The sequence below is a fragment of the Anabrus simplex genome, chromosome 5, assembly GCF_040414725.1.
Source record: "Anabrus simplex isolate iqAnaSimp1 chromosome 5, ASM4041472v1, whole genome shotgun sequence".
Classification (NCBI taxonomy): Eukaryota; Metazoa; Arthropoda; class Insecta; order Orthoptera; family Tettigoniidae; genus Anabrus; species Anabrus simplex.
Genome location: NC_090269.1, coordinates 177,425,426 through 177,447,672, shown reverse-complemented (window position 1 = coordinate 177,447,672; position 22,247 = coordinate 177,425,426). Strand labels below are relative to the sequence as shown.

The window sequence follows — 22,247 nt, the reverse complement described above, 5'->3', positions numbered from 1 at the left end:
ACCACTACATCGTGCAGACTTATCTCAAGACACAGTATCTGCCAGCCAGCCAGGATATCCCATTCAAGTTTGGTTGCACTTCCAATGATGTTTGCTTAGATGGCAGATATCATCTCGTGGCATCTTGTAATTGCCACACCATATGAACACAAATCACGGTGTCCACCAATTTCAGATTTTAAAATTCCCTGACATTCCTCCATTTTCCACACACAAGAACCATTCTTTTCCCAGACACATAAATAAAAATAAAATTAGAAATGACATTTCCAGCTATGACAGTAATATTCAAATACATTTTGAAAACATAACATCCAACAAATACATGTGCAATTGATATGCATATTAAATTTCAAAACTTGAAGTTGAATTTAGTCTAATTAAATTCACTTTAAGATTTTTTAAAAATTACCATTACTGCTTCAGTGAGGAAATTTCATCATCTATAGCCACCAAAGATGTTTCTGCCATCACCCTCCTCCTCTTTCTTTCGCAAAAATCCAGCCCTCGTTACACACCGTTTTAACATTCTAAGTAAGTAGAAATTAAAGAAATCTTACTTGGAACGAGTGTCAGGAAAGATGTGTTGATTGCAATGTCTAGGAACCCACCATCCACCCCCACAAGTACATTTACTTTTATAACCTAATTCAAGTTCAGCCAGTTCTTATCATCCCTTTCAAGTTATTTAAAAAAAGAACATTCGAATAGAAAAATTGCCAAAAAATTAAATTCTGTAGGCAATATCCCATCCACAAACAAAATGTGTTCCGCCTGACATAGCTACCACAACAAACACTGAAATGAATGATGGTGGTGATGATATGATTAGAACAAAAGTAATAACAGCAATACTGAAGGAAGCGCTAAAAATAAAAATATAACTCAGTGTGTAATTGACCTAGCCAAGGAGAGGGGCATGACGTGGCAAAAGTAGGTCAATGGACTGCAGCCATTTGGAAACACGCCAATGAAAGAGCAACGTTTTTTTCAAAAACCTCGCAGTAAATGCTGGAGTAGAGACAAAGAAGGACATCAGATTGAATCTTCAACATACATTCAGTGTTTTAGATATACCGGCAATTCTTAACTGAGGCTAATAGCTTAACACTCGTATGTGATGTGGATTGCTATAATGGGGTGTATATATATGAATTTTTCACTATTTTACGCTGAGGACGAGCTTGACTGTACTAGCGAGAACACATACGTGCCTCTTGCTCCGCTGTCCCTCTCCTCGCCAGGCGCTCTGTACTTTTTAAGTATTAGCCAGGCAGTTGTACTTATTAGTACACTTTCAAAAGAGCATTTGTCTGAGCTGAGCACTTTTCAGTGCTTGCTTTTCTCTTTCAGGAGCTTTATTTTCAGGAGGACCACGATGGAGAAACGAGAGAAGCTATCCGTTCCAGTGAGACCGGCTGACTATGACTGCAGGGGAGCCATAGTGGAGCTACAGGCGCCCCTCAACACGCTGCCCGCCCCCGACTACAGACTTCCGGTGCTGTTGGTGTACAACCGGTGGAGGAAGGACTCCTAGTGGGAGACGATCTGCATAATCGATCTCACGGCGATTGCGGAGTTCATCGGGCAGCCGGCTACCGAGATCATCGACGCGGTGACCCCTGGCTGGGCGGTGGTCATCCAGCCCGAGGACGCAGTCTGCTTCCAGGTCTACGAGGAGCTGGTGTCCATGAAGCACCAGGTTGTCCGACTACCAGGACTCAGGGAGCAGCCAGACGCCTCAGGCTACCGGGAGACAGCCACGCAGACAGAGCCAACGAGGACGATGGCGCGACCCCAGTTGGACCGCTGTACTTTACAAAGTATATACAGACCAACAAGGCCACCAAACAGGAACGTTGACCACTTGCCAGGGCAAAGTGGACGCAGACCCAGGCTCACCAGGAAGGGCCTGTAACCCGGGCGCAAACCAGGAAAGTGCCCGTGACAGTGGACGGCAGCACAGCAGTGGAGAAGGACGCCCTATGGAGTTCCGAGTTTGCTGTCCAGGCCCAGCCTACCTGCATGTCTGTCGAGCTGCAGACCACGACGTGCGCCCCTCAGGACAGGGAATGCAGTCGAGTGTTAGCAACGACCGCCGCCGCCGCCAGCCAGGAGGAGGGAGAAGACGACGATGCATTGGGGCCACCCGCTATTCCCCGGGAAGGAGACGCTGCCCCAGGATCAGGAGGAAGAAGACGACGACGGTCCACCAGGAGACAGCCCACCAGCTGCAACCCATGGCAGCGCCCAGGACAGCAGTCGACTGAGGAGCCAATCAGGAGAGGACCTCAGCGGATAGCGGCAATCAGGTGAGATTGAAATGTCCCCCTCAACAGCTCTTGCAGCGTTTCCGCTGTCTGAGGTGGGGTCATCGTCAGGTCAGCTGTGGGCTCCAAGTGAGATGCAATCGCTGTGGTGGTGATCATAACTACACAGCCTACGCTACACTTATGGAGGCACCGGTGCATGCCAACTGCGCAGGGGGCCACCCGGCCTCCCATCGCAGTTGGCCTGTATACTGCGCCATGGCGCGGGCAGAGAGGAAGGAGCCCCAGCGCCATGACCCAACCCCTTCCAGGAGGCCCTCGCCTCGGCGGGCTTGACCTCATTCTCCGGAATCGGAGACTGGGTACGAGGGACCCCAAGGTGGTAGCGCTGTGCGGCATGCCCTAGTGGTACTCGACACATGGCTCCGCAGCCGGCAAGGCCAGCGCTAGCCACAGCAGTGCCCAGAAGGCCTGATCCCCTGAATAACTGGACTGGCGTGGAATAGGCTTATGAGTTGAGCATGATACCTATTCCCAACTAACGCAATTACCTGGACCTCTCGAGAAACACATCCTTGCATGTGCTATCTACAAAATGTCAGGTTTTACATGTAGGCATCTTTCTATTTCCGCCTATGTGATTTTGTCCTGACCGTTACTACCCGATTACACCGCTATTGATACCCACCACCACATCTGGCCTGGTAACATGCTGAGCATGGAGACAGGCAGATACTCCTGTAGTATTACTTCCCACTCTTCCCTGCTATCTCCTTCTTCTTTACAATTAATAGCATGTCAAAGGCCATGTAGATTGAGTTGATGGTCACACGGGGGGGAGCGGGCTTCGCGCCCCCTACCCCCCCCCCCCCAAGAAAAAAAATAAAAGAAAAAATTTACGCTAAACTTTTAACATTCAAAGACTGAACATTATTGCCTACTGGCCATGGGTATGTATTGCACGGCGAAATATACTTGCACGACCGTAGGTCGGTAATGTCTTTGAGGTTGAGCCAGAGGTACTCCTGAAGCCTGTGGTAATGTGATGGGGAGGGCCCATGTAAAATAAACGGTGGTTGGTACGCGTGGATGTTGACAGGGTGGAAGGAGTACCTTTGGTTGTAGGGCTGTTTTGTCATGTTTATGTATTTAAAAAAAAAAGGGGGGGGGGGGCTGATACTGTTAACATATATTGTCTCTTTCAGGTAGTTTATAAATTCATTTCCTCAAAGTTAGTTTCAGCAGACGGAAGAGCCTAAGAGTTATAAATTAAATGAGTCGAAACTGAAAAGAGATGGCTTCAGTTACTTAAAAATTAAAAAAGCAACAGTAAGTGATGAATACAAATGTAATGGATGATCCATGTACATCTGGGACCATTAAAATTGAGAATGCCATTTACAATTTACAGTACAGTATTTTTTAATTCACTTTTCTTATTTCACCTTTAAACAATTCTTATTCTTTATGTAGCCATGTTTCCTGTCATTTGAATTTTATATGTGACATACACATGCCATATCTTTCATTGAACACTACCAAATTAATCATTTCTCCATCATTCACCTAGTACTAACATCATCTACATTCACCTAGTAGTAAAATCATATTTACCTCTACATCAAGAATTATCCATTTCTAAATCTGAAAGAGCCTGATCAACATGGCCAACTACAGTACTTGAGAGTTTATGTGGCTTTCAAACTAGAATACTGATGCCCTTTTGTTCAAACGTTTATTTTCCCTGAAGTTAAAAAAGTGTACTAACTTAATTTAAGGACTGTATAACTGTTTAACAACTCATTTTACACAATAAATCAATAAATCAATAAATCAATCAATCAAATCAATATATATCTATCTATCTCACTTCTTTTTTAAATCTCATTTAGGTATTTTCCTATATCTACTCCATACTCTAAAGCTAAAAGCTGATGAAGGAATATCTAGTTTCCATGGTCATATTCAATTCAAAGAGTACAGTATGTGAAAGGTGATGGTGGTGGTGATTATTTCTTTAAGAGGAAGTACAACTGGGCAACCATCCTCTATATAACACTAATCGGAGAGAAAAAATGGAAGGGGTCCGACACTTCGAAAAATGAAGGTATAGGCCAAAAGAAGACAAGGGCCACGAAGGGCACGAAAATGAAAGACTCCCTAGGTCTCCATACGTAATACCATCTGGTCAGAAGGGTTAACCAAGGAAGGTCAGATAGGATAGATGAAAGTGAGGAGCCAGGCACAAGTAAGTGGAAGCAATGCCAGGACTCAGCTAAAGGCCCTGTGGTCCCCAACCCACGCTCCAAAGTTCAGAGCCCCTGGGGCCAGTATATGAAAAAACAAATTACAAAAATACACCATTAAGTTTGTGTTTCTTTGAGGTTTATCAGGGTATGTTTCAAAGATGGAAGTTCAGAAAAAAATGCTGAAAAAACAAGCATTATTTTTACTAGATTGCTAACCAACTACTTATAAAAAGGTCATAGATACTGCAGACCTGGATCAACATTTCAGCTCCCCTTCTTCCTTCTACCTCATGCGTGAGAAAGGAAGACAAACCATAAGAACTTGAATGCCCAACAGAGAAGAGTTGCAGAGTTATCCTACAACAACAATGTTCAAAGGAAGAGAGGTGGCGTAGATTTATGCACATAAATCACCTACTTTGTTAGAAGTAGGACAAACAAAGCAAAAGACATCTTGCTTTCGTGAACTTGTCACAAGGCAACTGACGTTTGCACAAGAGAGGGTCTGAAAACAAAACTGAGACAAAATATTGTTTTTGATTACAATATAATTAAAACTGGTGTACACTTAGGAAGAAAGCAGCAGAAGTACTGGAACAAACTGTTGTCTTATGTTTGTTATGACAATTATAAATGCATTTGAGTTTTACTGAGAAACATGGGATGTGCGAGCAAAACAAAATGTTACCCAGAACAATCTATGCTAGATGAAGCTCTTGTGGTGTATTTAGGCACCTTCAAAATTCCACCAAACTGAGCTAGAATCAACCCCACCAACTTAAGTTCACAAGGCTAGCATTCTTCTGTCTGAGCTACTTATTCCAGCACATGGATCATTAACAGTATATTTAAGGAAACGGCCAACAGTGAAATTCAGGGCAGCATTCTAACAGCTGAGCTACCCATCCCGGCACATGGATCCTTAACGGTATATTTAAAAGAATGGCAAACAACGAAATGCACTTTGTTTCAGGACAGAATTCCCATTAATGTAATAATATTCCATTGGTTATAAGCTACATTTATCTACAGTTATCTGATGTCGTGTATTCTGTGGTATGTCTTGTTGTTTTAAGAACAACACGGATCTTTAACACTGCAGTGGTCGCGCGTTCTACTATTCTACTATTTCCAGCCCTGAGTGGTTGGCAACACCTGTGGCCCTGAGGGTCAATGTACCTCCCCCCCACACCCAACCACATACCCCAGTGCAGTTTTGTGCATCTAGCTGTCACGTACTCAACTTGAGACAAACAATGAGTGTTCTACTATTGTAGAACGCGCGACCACTCGCATACCATTTGTGTTTCGTAATTCTCACGTGTACTTTATTCTCTCCTTGTCCTTTTTAACAATTGAGTGTTTATATACAATTGAAAATGTCGAAACGTGGCAGGTAGCAAGTGTGAATGTGGTTGGAGGAGGCAGAATGTGATGATGAAAGTGTGCTCGGTGTTGGGGATGAAGACGAACTAGAGGAGTATTTTGTAGAAGAAACTGCAGAACACAGTGATATTGAGGACACACCAGGACCAATAGAGGAAGAAGAGGATGAAGAACTCGTGCCGATACAGCCTGCTGTTGGAGTAATACATACAGATGCAACATCTATGTTTATGTGTGAGTTTTACATTGGTAGAGAAAATAGAAAGGAAATAATCATCACACTGGTATCTAGAACCCTCAGTCCCACGAACTTCAAGAACACCCGATTTTAACATAATACCGACTTTTCATAGGCCAGGGCCTCAAGGAAATGCAAAACATGCAACGAGTCCTTGAGCTAGGCATTATGTATATGTGCGGTGTTTTAAAATCAAGCAGGCATAATGTGTTTGAGCTCTGGGACAGTAGTTATGGGACTGGTTGTGAGGTGAGCATCAATTCCGATTTATAATTCAATGCTTAAGATTTAATGATGTACGTGACAGAACACCATAGGGCTCTGGATAGCTGTAATTAGGCTAATTTTCGACAAATTCGTCTCAAACTCTGTTAATGCCTTCAGACCGTCTGATCATCTTACCGTAGATGAACAGCTTGTGCAAAATGCCCATTTCGGCAATATATACCAAAGAAACTCGCCAATTTTGGAATTAAGGTTTATGCCCTAGTGTCTTCATCCAACTATTATACCACTAATCTAGAAGTGTATGTAGGGCAACAGCCAGACAGCCCGTTTCACAAGAGCAACATCTAGTTGAACTGATAGTTTGGTTACACAGAAATATAACAGCGGATAATTTCTTCTCATCGATCCTTCTAGCTAGAATCCTTTTGCAAAAATCTCTGACTTACGTGGGAATTTGAAAAAAAAAATAAGCCGGAGATTCCTGAATGTTTTCTACCGAACAAAGATAGGGAACCTAAAATCAGCCTTTTTGGATTTCAAGACAAGTGTACGCTTGTATCCTATGTTCCACAGAAGAACAGGGCAGTGAGTGCTATATCAACCATGAACTATAACAAAGCAATTGATGGTGACACTGGAGATGAGAAGAAGCCTTGTGTCTTCACAACCTACAACCAGACTAAGCATGGAGTGGACATTTCAAATAAAATAAGTACATTTTGACGTGTCCAGGAATCCCCGCAGGTGACCACTAACAATCTTTTTTCATGTTATGAATGTTGTGGGTGTGAACACTATCAATATTTACAAAGCCAACAAGAATGATGCCAATATCAGTCGTAGGCAATTTCTGAAGGATTTGGCATTTGAATTGATGGAACCAGCAATAAGACGTTGCATCGCCATGGAAATTTTGCCAAAAGAGATACAACAAAGAGGAAAACCAAGAGTGCAAAGTGGTACAGTAGGAAAATGTTTTCTCTGCGGCAGGCATCGCAAGAAATCAACGAGGAAGACTTGTGAAACATGCCAGAGATGGGTGTGGCCGGACCACCAGAAAGTCGTGTGTGATGACTGCTACGAACAGACACTTTCTGTAGCAAACCATTGTTCCTCAAAGTGGCATTACAAAGAAAGGTTCCTTTTTTTTTTTTAATTTTGGTTATCTTTGGACAATTTTTAGTTGTATTCAGTCAAAATAATACTGATATGATGCTTACAAAAGCACTTATTGTGTAATTTTGTTTAATTATATGTATTTATAAAAATAAAAAGTTTTAATTCATAACATGGGTTTTATATCGTATATTTTACGCACCCAAGTCCAAAATACTTGATAAAGTTGTTTTAACAAGTGTAAAAATAAAATTAACCTGTGTTCTACAATAGTAGAATGCGCAACCATTCATGTAACGCTATGAGGCGCAACCACTGCAGTGTTAATGAACCGAATACCCTTTCCAGTTGTACTGAAGATTCTGCATGGATTGCCCATCATACGCAAAGAATAATGCGATACCCAAATCACCATCCGTCACACACACTTTCCAAAGCTCACAGTAAACAAGGTGCTTGCACATCAAGAATCAGTGGACATTACCAGAAGCAAGTGCTTTTGTAGGACACTTCTTCCACTCATGTGCTGCCATAGCTTTCGAAATAAAAAACGTGCACTACACGAACAAAAGCTGATCCAGAGAATAACAACCAAATGAAAAACTACTTGTATCATGTTCAAGTACCTTCTTGCGAACCAAAGTCCCATCATCAATTAGCAATTCAAACTATAATATCTGAATAATGTATTGTACAAAAATTTTGAAATTATAGTGAAGGAATGCTAAAACCTCCCCAGATGGGGACAAACATTTTCTGTAAAGATAATCATTTTCTAGTGCCCATGGTATGACAATTTTAAAAGTTATTCAAAACCATATGAAGCTTCTGCACAATGATTCCATGATGGCAGTACAGTTCAAAGTGCTTATTTGTGAGGAATGAGGTATTGTTTAGAACTGTATGGGATTGAACAATTGGAATTAAATCCACAGCTTATCAAGTACTTCCTTATCCGGGCCACTAGGACCTCAAAGACGTGTTATGTTTCAAGAAAGGAAAGGTTTCAGAGTAGATCTGTAGCATGCTCACTGCCATTTAAATACTTATGCATACTGGCAAGTTCTTCAAGCTTGGAATGCACATTTTCTATGTTTTGGAATATAACACCAAAAATGAATGCCTTAGTCCAGAAACCACATAAACACTTGTTTTTCTATTTCAAAACAAGCACGTGCATGGATACTTGTCTACATTTCATTGGTGTTACAAGATATTTTCATGAATTTATGTACATAAGCAATTGCAAATCAATATTTTCTATGCATAATAACATATTCCTAATTTGCTTCCCTTAGTTAGGCTATATTTATTTTCTTCCTTCTTCAGAGTTTATAAATTCTACACATAACTCACGATTGCTATGGCTGACTATGCCACTAATAGCCTAATTTGAAGAAATTTTTCCTTTAATTTAAAGTGTGATTTGATTTATTTATTTATTTTTAAAAGAGAAATTTTTAATTTTTGTAGCAACTACAGATATTCCAAACTTTTAGGCACATTATGAGTTGTAAATATGTACAGATATACAAGAACGAAAGGGAAGTGCAATAAAAAGGAAACTTATATAAACATTAAATTTAATATACTTTTTTACAAACTGCAGCTGCACATATAAAACTTAGCCTACAGCTATTCACATCGATATACCCTGAGTCATACGGATATGTATAGTTGAGCAAGGGATAGCTTATTACCCTGCACATGTACAGCCGTGTACAAGGATGATTAGGAACCCTAGTTGAAACATTCCATGGGAAACAACTCATTCCTGATAATTCCTAGACATACCAGTCATATCAAGAGCCTAGTTTAATACAGTTCTTTTACGGAGAACTACATTTCCAATCAAAATGTTTTCTCTTGCATGAGTATATACACTTTCTTTTGTACATAATACATGTTACAAAATATGTAAAACTACAGAACTGTGTATAAATGGCAATTAAACCTCAGTCTTCACTCTGGTAAGTGGGTGAACTTAAGGGCAAAATATGTAAGACTATATAAAGTAAAACTCTCTACAATGGAAACCTTCAGGACTGAAAAAAAATGTCTGTTACATAGGGGTGTCCGCTCAAGACTGGGACACAGAGATGTCAACCTTCAAAGTAGTTGTCCATAGTGGCAGTGTCTGCTGTAGATAAGGGAAGGTTATGTTCAACCAAAGAACGTGAGAAATAATTTTAAGCCCATGTAACATTATTATCATCACTTTTTGTAATGGCTTGGATTGGCCTTTGATGCATTCACACACTTCATGGCTTCTTTTAGATTTCACATAGTGTAGACAGTCATTATGTCTTCTGTGTTTAACTGAAAAATCACACGTGATTCACAAAACATGTACCTTCGTAAAAATTTCAGTGGTCCAAGGCATGAAAACCTTTCTGTGTATTACCTTAAGGAATAAGGATTAATTGCAAATCGTTTTTGTCCACAGTCACTTGGGTCTTCATACTTTTTAGTTTTACATACGTTGCTATTTTATTTAATGTGGCTCTTCACTTTACTGTAATAAATGTCTGCATTATGAGATATAAATTTGCAATAAGAGCAGGCAATGGAAGTGTTAATCAGCATAGGCAACACATTACTCAGAGGCATTAAACAGAAATTGGCGACATGTGCTAGGAATCTGCATTCATCAAAGAACGTCTGTGTTAAAGTTGGTAGACAAATGTCCCTATCTAGTCAATTTTTCATAAACTAATTTCTAATAGCGAGCCTCCTGATTACGAAAAGTTTCTTTTTTTTTTAATGTCTGCAGACAAAATTAAGAATTTATAAAAGAGCATTTTGATTTTAAGAAATCCGTAATAATCCATATTGCCATAGTTTAAATGAGAAAATCATAGAAACTACAGAAAATCCATAGCAACTCTGGAGTATGAAACAGGTGCATTAAAATAAGTAGGAAAATAATAGCTAATGTAATTTACGTGGCAAAAACTAGTATTCAGTACATACCGTACAGTGCTATGTTCCAGCAATGTGCTGTATGTATATGAGAAAATAGTACATGTACTGCAGCAGCTGTGGTGGATGGAAGAGACAAAAACACTTCTATGGAAACCTCAATAGTACACACTGTACAGGACACTATTACCATACACCCTGTTAAATTTAAGACTAATAGTAAGAGTTTTTGAAACCTCAAATCAATATGTACATATAGCAATCTACTATAAAACATTTGACACTTGAAGAAATCCTTAATGTTAATTTGTTTTGTACGTTTCAGTTTAGCAATGATTTTTCATTATGAGCAATTAAGACTTATGTCAAATTTACACTGTTTTCGTAGTTTTGAACACAACTGAATTCTTTTAGTCATTTAACAGAGCCAAATGCAAAATGTACGAGGTTATCGGCAGCACACCAATTTCCATATTTCCTTCGATGTTGGTATCAGCAATACCAATATAATGGTCCGTTATTGGACATTATAAATTTTCCAGCTAACTCATTCTTGGTTGCCTGCGTTTCGCCCTTGTGTGATAAGCCTATGCAGTGGCCTCCACGGTATGCACTAGCCTTGCGTCTTGGGTGGTGTGCTAAGTCCCAACTGACGAGCCTAGCTTAGTACACGAGGGCGAAACGCAGGCAACCAAGAATGAGTTAGCTGGAAAATTTATAATGTCCAATAACGGACCATTATATTGGTATTATAAATTTACTCATTCAGGACTAATATTTTAGGTTCCCTATGGGAATCAACATCTACATCGTTGGTATCGGCAATCGCTTTCACAACCGCTTTTAACAGTATCTTCATCTGTACCCTCCATCCTTAGGACTAATTGAAGGATCATTTTAGTGTCTTCACTCTCACACTCAGCTGTAATCTATATATATAAAATAAGAGTTTTGTCTGTACATTGCTCAGAATTTGAAAAGAATGGTATTTCTGTATCGGGTATGTCCATAGTAACAAGAAAATGTACTTTTTACTTTTCCGTAATTTCTGTCTGTCTGTATGTATGTACACGCATCACGAGAAAACGGCTAAAGAGAATTTAATGAAAATCGGTATGTAAAGTCGGGGGATGAGCCACTACATTCTAGGCTATAAATCATTTTATTCACACTGAGTGAAATGGTAGTTTAGGGGAAGGCCTTAAATTTAATTATCGAATATTTATATTATTAGCAGTCCTAATCGATAAATACTATATAACTAAAGTTATATAGAATTCAATTTCCAGTCATTTACGTCGTATACATTTTCACCGTACCGGCTCTGATAACACAGATATTAATGAATTTGTATTTTTGTTGCTAAGTCCATATCAACGCCGAGTCACAAGAAAATGGGTTAACAGAATTTAATAAAAACCGCTATACAGAGTCGGGGATAAGAAACTACAGTCTAGGCTGTAAATAATTTTATTTTTCCTGGGGTGAAATGGTAGTTTAGGGGAAGGCGCCTAAAATTTAATTTTAAATACCGGTACCTATGTCATTGGTGCTATAGAAAAGTACGGTACTACATAACAAAAGCTATAGACAATACAATTTCCGATCATTTATGTTTCATTCAGTTTTACTGTACCGACTATGATAAGAGTGGTATTTCAGAAGGCCTACAATATCCAAAGCGCTTAACACTGATCAACAATTACTTTACATTGACCATTGTTGCGATGTTCTTCGTTTCTTATGGTGCCGCTCAACTCCGATAGATGGGATTACTACTGCGTACCGAGTATAACAGCCTGACTGAACACTGGCGGGAAATAGCTGGGGAGTTGGGAAACTTTCTTCTTTAGCATGCCATTCCTCTGGTTCATACATTTTCTGATACTGCAGGTACGTAACACACTGGTTCATCATAGCATTCACCAGTATCCAGTAATCGGGAGATAGTGGGTTCGAGCCCCACTGTCGGCAGCCCTGAAAATCGTTTTCCGTGGTTTCCATTTTCACACCAGGCAAATGCCGGGACTGTACCTTAATTAAGGCCACGGCCGCTTCCTTCCACATATTAGGCCTTTCCTAACCCATCGTCGCCACAAGACATATCTGTGTCAGTGTGACAAAAAAAAAAAAAAAACAGTCATAGCATTCGAGCTATTCAATCCCTACTCTGAGGCACTGATTGGAATGAGTAGTGTGCATATTTAACGGAATAATGACAGAGGAGTGTTCATGGCAGTCTGCGACCTGGTTGTTCCAGCTCTGGAACTTTGGACTGTTAGATCGGCAGCGTAGTACTGTTCGTTGAAAGTGAGAAAGTGTGCGGTTTTTCATTTGATCGAGTATTTGATATGATAACATTGCTTTCAATCGCTACATTCCTACTGACGTTTTTGTAATGACCTATGTTGAATTCAGTTAGGAAAACCACCAAGTCAGTCTTTTTGAGAATCCCGTAGCGAAGCACGGGTACATCAGCTAGTATCTGAATAAAGTTTGGCATAACAGTTCACTTCTACCAAGTAACTTGCTGCATTAATTATTGTGTTGCTTCCATACTGTGAGAAATATCATATTTCATATTACGATTTCCACTACTAGCAGAAAACCCAGTTGTTGAGGTTCCCACATCCTTCAGCCCCACCTTAACCCCCCCTCCCCCAACCCCCTCTCCACCTGACCTTCCCCTCCCCTCTCCTTCCTTTTCATTTGAATTTCACAACAGTTAGTCTGAAGCACACTCAACAATGGACCACACACCCCATGCTGTATTGAGAGGTAAGTGTCATATAACCTATGCCATCTAACACATTCTCTCATTCAATTCATTAATTTAATTTTATCTAATTTATCAGGTTAACTTCATGGGCACCGCAATGAATCGCAAAAATTTTATACCAGACACAATTATCTGTGTTAACCACATCTTCATGTGCTGTCCTGACAATGTCCAACAACATTTCAGCAAGATTTAACAAGCACCATGAGAGCATCTCATTTATTATTTTGATTGAAGATGAAACAACATCTAACAGTTCCCTGTCAGCTAGTGGTTATTTACAGCAGTGTCCAATGGATTACATATAGCTAACACCACACGTACAGATTTGATGACAAACACAGGATCAACATTTACCAGTTCCTATTGAAATGATCAGCAGCATTAGAACTAACAGTTCTGTGTATATAAATTAGTACTTAATACTTGAAATTATTCTCAATGATGAACATACTCAAGATGTTAGAACCTAGTTCATTTTCAAAATTATTCATATTCCATCCCAGTTTTTAATGTCACTTTGTATATATATGTTTTCATTTGTTTTTATGTCAATTGTGTGCATGTACATTTGTTTAGTTATTAGGTGTTTTACATTAAGGCTGAAGATGGCCAGCCCAGGCCGAAACTAGTCCCTAATTAATGTAATTTAGAATATTACATATTATAGTATTGAAAGGTGGACCATTACTACATTAATTTAATAATTACATTGTACTTGCAATTCAATACGGATCAGAACCATGAAGTTTATAACCTATGATTTCAAGATAGTCGAAGTCACTCTGGGTGTAACAGCGGTATTAGAGCATTCAAGGCCTAAGGTGTCTGATTTTCACGCCCTTCACAGTCCTCATCTTTCTTTCGAAATGCTAGATCTCTTCTTCTTCTTCTTCTTCTTCTTCTTCTGCATTTTCTACACTGGTGAGGTTGTGGGTGCAAACTGTGTCGCACATGTGAATGTGGTCCAGTTTTACGACTGAATGCCCTTCCTGAAGCATACTCTCCGTAGAGCGATGCATTCACTACTGCGTGTTTATGTGGTGGTAGTGGTGGTGGTGGTGATTATTATTTTAAGAGGAAGTACAACTAGGCAACCATCCTCTATATAACACTAATCAGAGCGAAAAATGGAAGGGGTCCGACACTTCGAAGAAAGAAGATATTGGCCAAAGGAAGACAAGGGCCACAAAGAGCGTGAAAATGAAAGACTCCCTAGCCCTCGCAAACCCAATAGCTTCGGGGTCGGAAAAGAACAAGAGTTGACCAAGAGAGGCCGGATAGGATAGATGAAATTGAGGAGCCTAGCACAAGTAAGAGGAATCAATGCTAGGACTCAGCTGAGGGCCCCGTGGTCGCCAACCCACGCTCCAAAGTTCAGAGCCCCTGGGGCCTCTTTTAGTCGCCTCTTATCCCCACCATGGGTGTTATTCTACCGCCCCCACCCACAGGGGGGGTATGTGGTGGTGAGTAGTGTGATATGTTGTGAGAATATGAAGAGGAATGTGTTGGGAGAAATACAAACACCCAGTCCCCAAACCATGGGATTTAACCATACACAGTTAAAATCTCCGGCCTAGCTGGGAATCGAACCCAGGATCCTCTGGACCAAAAGCATGTACGTTGACCATTCAGCCAAGGAGCCGGACTTCCATTTTTTCCCCACTGTTTAGTGTTAATAGAGGATGATTGCCCGGTTGTACTTCCTCTTAAAACAATAATTACCACCACCACCTCTAACATTCCAAGCAAAAGGAATGTTTAGAATAGCTGTTGGCATGAAGCACTGGCCAAGCTTTTGAAGTTTTAGAACTTGAAGGTGAATTACTCAGGCCGTTTTACTATTTTTCTTGTAGTGCCATTTCCATTACTGAAGGTTGCCCACTATTAATTAATTTATTTATTTATTTGTTTATTTATTATCAGCCAATTTATAGGCGACTTCCTTTTGTATGCCAGGTATTCAACTTTCTTAGTAAATCAGAAGATGGTCGACAAGAAAAGGAGAAAAAGGGAAGGAGCCTTGATACATCTTCAGACTATTTTAACAATACACACACTACTCTTTTCAGGAGATTTTTCGGGGTGGAGGGGAGAGGAAATGCTCAATAATTTCCAAGATATTAAAATACACTGTAAATGTAGTACTCACCTTGAAATTTTCTTCAAATGATGATGAATCCCGTTTGAGGATGGAGCGGCGAGGTTCTTCTGGAAATAACAGTTCATCCCTGATAAGTTCACGAAAGCGTAATTCAGGCACACGAGTTGCCTTAGTGCGATTCACTATAACCTGAGAACCAGACGTGTCCACATTGTGATCCATGCCCAAGTACGCAGCTACACGATGAACCAGCATGCGTTGGTAGGATGACATTGGCGGGAATTTATGGTGTGTGCGCCTGTGAAACAGAAGAACATTCTTTATTAGCTCAACAAGTTACTCTCCTTTATGCAATTCCTATATTCTAACGTATACATCCGGAATATAGTGGTTTCCCAGTTTCACACCAGGCAAATGCTGGGGTTGTACCTTAATTAGGACCACGGCCGTTTGCTTCCCATTCCTAGTCTTTTCCGATCCCATCATCGCCTTAAGACCTATCTGTGTCGGTGCGACGTAAAAGCAATTGAAAATAAAGAATCCTAACTTCCAAGAGACGTTGAATAAAATAAAATCTAAATGATTCATAGATACCTATGTTCTTTGCAGCTGGGATGAAACATACTTTTAAAATTAATATCCCAAAATGCTTCCCAGAGAGCAAGCTAATAATTTGAAATTTACATGTATTTTTGGGGGGAAATAAAACAAAATGAGACAGTAAATTTGAATATCAACACAAAAGCATTATGGGACTTACCCATTATTTTAGTTTTTCTGCCGCCATACTTCAAGAATGAATATTTTCTTATCAGGAAGACATGAAAATATCACAACCGCGATGAACATGATGAAAACGGAAAAAAAATGTTTTCACATTGCAACCCTTTAAGGCCAATACCATTATTCTGAATTGATGCTATAAGTGGATATTATGGAGATAAATTCTCTTTTCAGTGAAATACAAGCAATTGTGAAGAATGTATAACTTCCTTAAATTTGAAAAATTCATACTTCGTTTTTTATATACAACATGACTGGAAACTACCACGAAATCAGCATGGGAGCAATACTGATCTTAACTTTTGTTCACTACAGAGCACAAGAACGTGAGAGTATAACTCTGATTTCATCAAAAATGGAAGTCATTCCCTAGGAAGGGTGAAGAGAGGCACCAATATGAAGGCATAAGCAATTTGAAATTTGTAAAATTTTGATTGTTGATTTTTAAATTACAATATTTGTCTGTTGTTGTTGAAAACAAAATAGGTCGTCCTCAAACTGTGCATATGCATCCAAATGCATATGAAGAATATAAATTGTATGCAAGTGATAGTAATATTTTGATGAATGGCATGTGGTTCATGCGCCCATGAACGTATGATTTATTGGCAATTCTCACTATTTTCGGTACTTTTCTTCTTGTTTGAATTTAAGTATGATGTTGCGCTTACCTTTAATCATGTTACATTTAGTTATTTTTCGTTGATTTATAACAAGTTCCCCTTGGGGTGCACTCATGTTACAGGTCATACGAACACTGTTTGCTTATTTCTTCCTTTCGCTTCGCTAACCTACGTCATTTTTACGTCGCCTGTTGATTGGTCACATTACCTTCACATGACTGCTTGCGTCACCGGTAACTTGTCTCCTTCTGGTACCGAGAATGTGTTCTTCCGCGTCTTTCTATTTTTTCATTGGTTATTTCTGCTTTTGCCCTTGCCTTTATTATATTATTAATTGTGTGGAAATTATGAATATTCTTTTTGGACTTATCTTTTTTCATTATTTTGTATTTTATGATAAGGTTCCTCACGTACTTTTTAGAAATTACTACTGTTAGTCTTGCAGCACTACTTCTTGTTGAATCTGGAATATTCTGCAGTGCTTCTTAAGGACTGCTACTCAACATGCTCCACTCCACTCTGCTCTACACTCTGCAGTGGACTCCGAACCTGGACTCCATTCCAAGGCTCGACTTGAGGACTCGGCGTGAGGACTTGGCTCCTCACTTTGCTTCGGGCAGCCTGCTAGAACTGTCAATTCGCAGCAACGTCCATGGGGACTACACTCCCAGCCTGCAAGCCTCGCCGCGTGTTTGGAAGCGGCATTTCTCATAACATGTAATCACTTCGCCCTGCTTGGGGCCGTTGACACGGGCTTGCCCTCCTGTATAAACAAAACTATGTCAAGCCGAGTACCTTCTACTTCGCACCAGCTGGCCTGTTCGGCAATTCTATTTTATTAAAATACACTAATGTCAGCCTGGAGTTAGCATTCTGCTTTACTCTTATGGACACATTTAATCTACGTTTGTCGGCATGTCTGATCTAGAAGATGACATTTCCTACTGAGCTGGTTTGCCTAAAAGGATTTGAATTTTACACTGCAGTGTTGGACTATTAATCTGACAGCTCAATGTTTTCATTATTGTTAATGTTATCTCCCCGGTGGAGAATTTAATGTTGCAAGTCTGCCTCAAGTTCGTTATTAAATTTCGTGTCTTTTTCAATCTATTGTTAAAGCAACCCATGTTTTTTCTATTTAGCTTCGTCATTTGATGTTTTTGAATATTCATTTACTACTATGTAAAGTTTCAATACTGGTTAGGCTTGTGCCAGCCTTTCACATTTAATGCAATATTCAGATAATTCTGAATTTTCTCACTTTCAATTTATAATCACTATCATGTGCACGGCCGGTGGTCAGTTCGGCTCAAGGCTAGGTGTATGTCACTTGAATTTCGTATTTAATCATGGGTCAAGTTATTCAAATAATTTATTGTTGTTTTTTTCTGAAAGATTATAATAAATGATGTTGTTGACTGCTGATCCTTTATCTTTCATTCCCGTAAAACTGGGAATTACTCCTTGTTCTTTCCTGGTTTTACCAGCATGTGTAATATTTGAACTGACTGGAACAAAAAAAAGAATAAAATATCTTAGAAAAGCATTTTAAACCTGTATCCCGCATTAAGAAAAAGAAACAGTTGGGGAAGGAAACTGAGCAAACTCTGACTCTCAAGATCCAGGCAATTCTCACTGAACATATCAAAAAGGCAAAATCTAAAAAGCACAAGTTCATGAGCAACACAGTTCAAATGTGTTTGAAGGTCAACATTCCAGGACACAAGATGGACTACCCTAAAGTTTGGGAATATTTAAAAAAGTAAGTAAACTACCATCTATATACAGTGGTGGTCAAAATAATAGAGCCACCTGGCAAAGGTTTAGAATAAAGTGCAAATTTATTACTAGACATGTTTGTACTATGATGGAAACAAAATTTTCCGTTGTACAGGAACCATTACAACAGAGTCACATTGTACCACAGTCATATATATAGATAACACAACTGAAACTAATCAATAATATTCAAAATAATACCAGACCACATGGTCAAAAAAATAGAGCCACTTGACACAAATATTTTGTACTTGATCTAAGTCTTATGAAATTTACAGGAACAGTCGTTTTTGCATAGGAGTGCATTAGTACTTCGTGGTGTAACCCTTATTTTTGAGGATTTCCCTGCACCTCTTACCCATAGAGTCGACTAAACGCCTGCATTCGTCGCTGCTGATCGCATACAAGGCTCTCTGGATTTCTTCCCAAAGTTTATCTAAAGACGTAGCTTTTGAGCGGTCAATTCTCTTGTCTACGATCTCCCATAAGTTCTCGATGGATGATGCGTCAGGGGATTGAGGTGGCCACTCTAATACTTCGATATGGTGATATTGAAAAAACTGCCTTATGATCCTTGCAGTATGCTTTGGATCGTTATCGTGCTGAAATTTCCATTTCAGCGGCATTTCCTCTTCAGCATAAGGCAGCATCACATTTGCTAAGATGTCGTTGTACAGTTCTGCGTTCATTATGCCGTTGATACGGTGTATTGGACCAAGGCCATACCATGAAAAACATCCCCATACCGTAACACTTCCGCCACCGTATTTCAGTTTTTAAAGTGTACTTGGGATTAAATTCCTGGTTTGGTGGGCGGCGCACATAGACTTTTCCGTCTGAGGAAAACCTATTATACTTGGATTCATCGGACCAAAGGATGTTCCTCTATCAAACATTGGGTTTGTGTTCATTTCTCCGGGCGAAGGCCAACCTTTTCCGAACATTAGCTTTTGAAACATGTGGCTCCTGTCTCGCAATGCACCCATTCAATTTTGCGGATCTCAGTCGTCTTTGAATCGTTGAAGTTGATGGTTGAACATTATTTTTGTCGCTAAACAAAATGGCTTTCAGTCGTGGTGGTGACAAAAATGGGTTTCTTTACTTCCCTAGTGATGAGTCTGTCTACGCGAGGAGTAGTTACACGAGGTCGCCCCCTGTTCCCCACCTGCGGCTTTGTTTGTTTTGCCAGTCTAATGGCGTTCTGACTCGTTTTCGCGAAACGTGTAAATCTTTGGCTATTTGATTCATGGATATCCCACTTTTGAACATCCGGAACATTACTATACGCCCACCATCACTTGCATGCTCTGCTCTGCCCATCTAGAAGAATGTAAACAAAACCAAACGTCAGTTTACATACAAAATAATATTGAGTGGAGGTTTGTTGACAAATAATATTACTAGCCCCCAAAACAACTGCAAAAAATCAATTTGAACGGGACTTCTGTAAAACGGCTCTATTATTTTGACCCATAAGACTCTTACCTTTATGCCTCTTTTCGAACTTCTAGCTCAAATGCTTCCTTTCGCACGACTACAGACAGCAGCGACGTCTTCCCTGATATTGTCTAAAAGGGACTGACAACACAGCACTCGTGGAGATTTTGCGAACTAATAGATATCCTAGTTCTTAATCCCGTCAATAGAGGTGGCTCTATTATTTTGACCGCCACTGTATATATTCACTACATAAAATAAAAGTTTTGTCTGAACATTGCTCATAATAAAAAAGAATGCTATTTCTGTATCAGCCGTGTCCACAGTATTTTCCATCATCTCTGTGTGCCTGGGTGAGTGTGTCTGTCTATATGCATGTACGTGCATCATGAGAAAATGGCCTAAGAGAATTTAATGAAAATCAGTATGTAAAGTTGGAGAATAAGGCACTACAATTTAGGCTTTAAATAATGTTATTCATGCTGACTAAAATGGTAGTTTAAAGGAAAGCATAAAATCGAATTCCCAAACATTTATGTTATTAGTGGTCCTATCGATAAATAACTGAAGTTATACAGAATTAAATTTCCGATCATTCACGTTTTATACATTTTTACCGTACTGGCTATAATAGACACATTCATGAATTTATATTTTTGTTGCCAAGTCCATGTCAGCGCCGAACCACAAGAAATGGGTGAATAGAATTTCATAAAACTCGGAATGTACAGTCTAGGAATAAGGTACTACAGTCTAGGCTGTAAGTAATTTTATTTGCGCTGGATGAAATGGTAGTTTAGGGGAAAGTGCCTAAAATTTAATATTTAAATACTATCTGTGTCTCACGAGAAGTCGCAGCAGCTTGTACGTCCAGCACAAGTAACCAACACTACATCTTATACAGTTTTACCATACTATAACAGAATTCATGAATTTACACTTTTCTTGCTTAGTCGATGTCAGCAACGAGCATCTCTAACTTGCAAACATTGTTCAACAATAACGTTACCTAGCGATGGGTTTTGTCATGATTGTTTTAAGATGTAGAACCACATGGTCATTGGTCCATATCGACATGGAAAATTGTGAAGATGATAAAAAATGAGAACAAATCGTAAAGGAACGATCGCTTGAAGAATAAGACAAGAGGGGGGGGGGGGTCATCAAGGACGGACTCACTTTACATTAGAAGCCCTAATATCACAAAATCAGAAGAAAACTAAATTTGAAAACCTCCAATATCGAAAGCTCACAAAAATGTTCAACAGTAAAATTATACTGACCATTTATTGTTGGGGTGTAGTGCAATTTGTTTCTTCTCCTGCCACTCATCCACAATAGATGGGATTACTGCTGCCTTCCACGTAAAACTGCCTGCCTGAATATTGATGGAAAGTAGTTGGAGAGCTAGATAACTTTGCACACGCCATAAGATTGCCCCGTCAACAATGAGTACCACAGCTATAATTTAACTAAAAGAAGGACAATGTTTATACCCCTAACTGCATTACTTGATATAAAATAGGAAAGTAATTTTATTGTAATAAATATTATTTTATTTCATTCACACCAGTCCAGATTTCCTTTTAACAGTTCACAATGGAGAAGTGTTCCCGGGACACGTATATTGTATTATGGAACGGAAGGACCTGGATATCGGGTGCTCATTGGTATGAAACCAGAACTGTGTTCTGTTCATCTGAAGCATCTGAAGCAGCTGAGGCTGCGAGCATGAAATTCACAAGCAATGTACAAAGCTTCTCCTAGAATCAGTTTATCAAACCCCAAAATCAGAACTACATAATCTACTGTTATTTATTTATTTAGTGTATGATGCTATATACAAGTTCTTGACATACACAAAAAAGATATACAACTGACTCTGTATACACCTTTAAAAAAAATACATACAAAAAGTCCTCATTAATAAGGTTCAAGTTGAGGGCTTTCAGTCTCTTATAGACAAATGTCCAGCTCTTCCAACCAAGAGAGTGCCTCATGGGTCATATGATGTATGTCCTCGATGGAACCAGCAAAAGCTCGCAGAAGGCAGTCCTTCAGAATGTGCACGAGTGTTTGCACTTCAGCACCACAGTCACAAACTGGAGAGTGTTTCCAGCCCCACTGATGCAGAACAGAAGCACTTCAGACTTCGTAGTGTATCCTGTTAAGTTTGGTCCAGGTGGAGTGAGGAAGGTTGAATCCAGGTAACTTTGTAGTTGGATTCTTGATGTTGACAATGCTGTGAGGGTGTGATCGAGACCATTCATGTTTCCATCTTTCAACAGTTTTAACCACTATCCCGTGGTGTTCCTCATATAGTGGATACTAAG

At 39.6% G+C, this 22,247-nt stretch overlaps 1 protein-coding gene across 7 annotated transcripts in view; it reads right to left on the bottom strand.

The window, feature by feature from the left end:
• The window catches only part of enc (encore), a 1,357,661-nt gene that overhangs the window by 830,370 nt on the left and 505,044 nt on the right, over positions 1 to 22,247 (bottom strand). For all 7 annotated transcript variants that reach the window (XM_067147181.2, XM_067147182.2, XM_067147187.2 and 4 more), the window contains one exon: positions 15,341 to 15,590. In XM_067147181.2, coding sequence (XP_067003282.2) covers positions 15,341 to 15,590 — 250 coding nt within the window. The remainder of the gene's footprint in view (positions 1 to 15,340; positions 15,591 to 22,247) is intronic.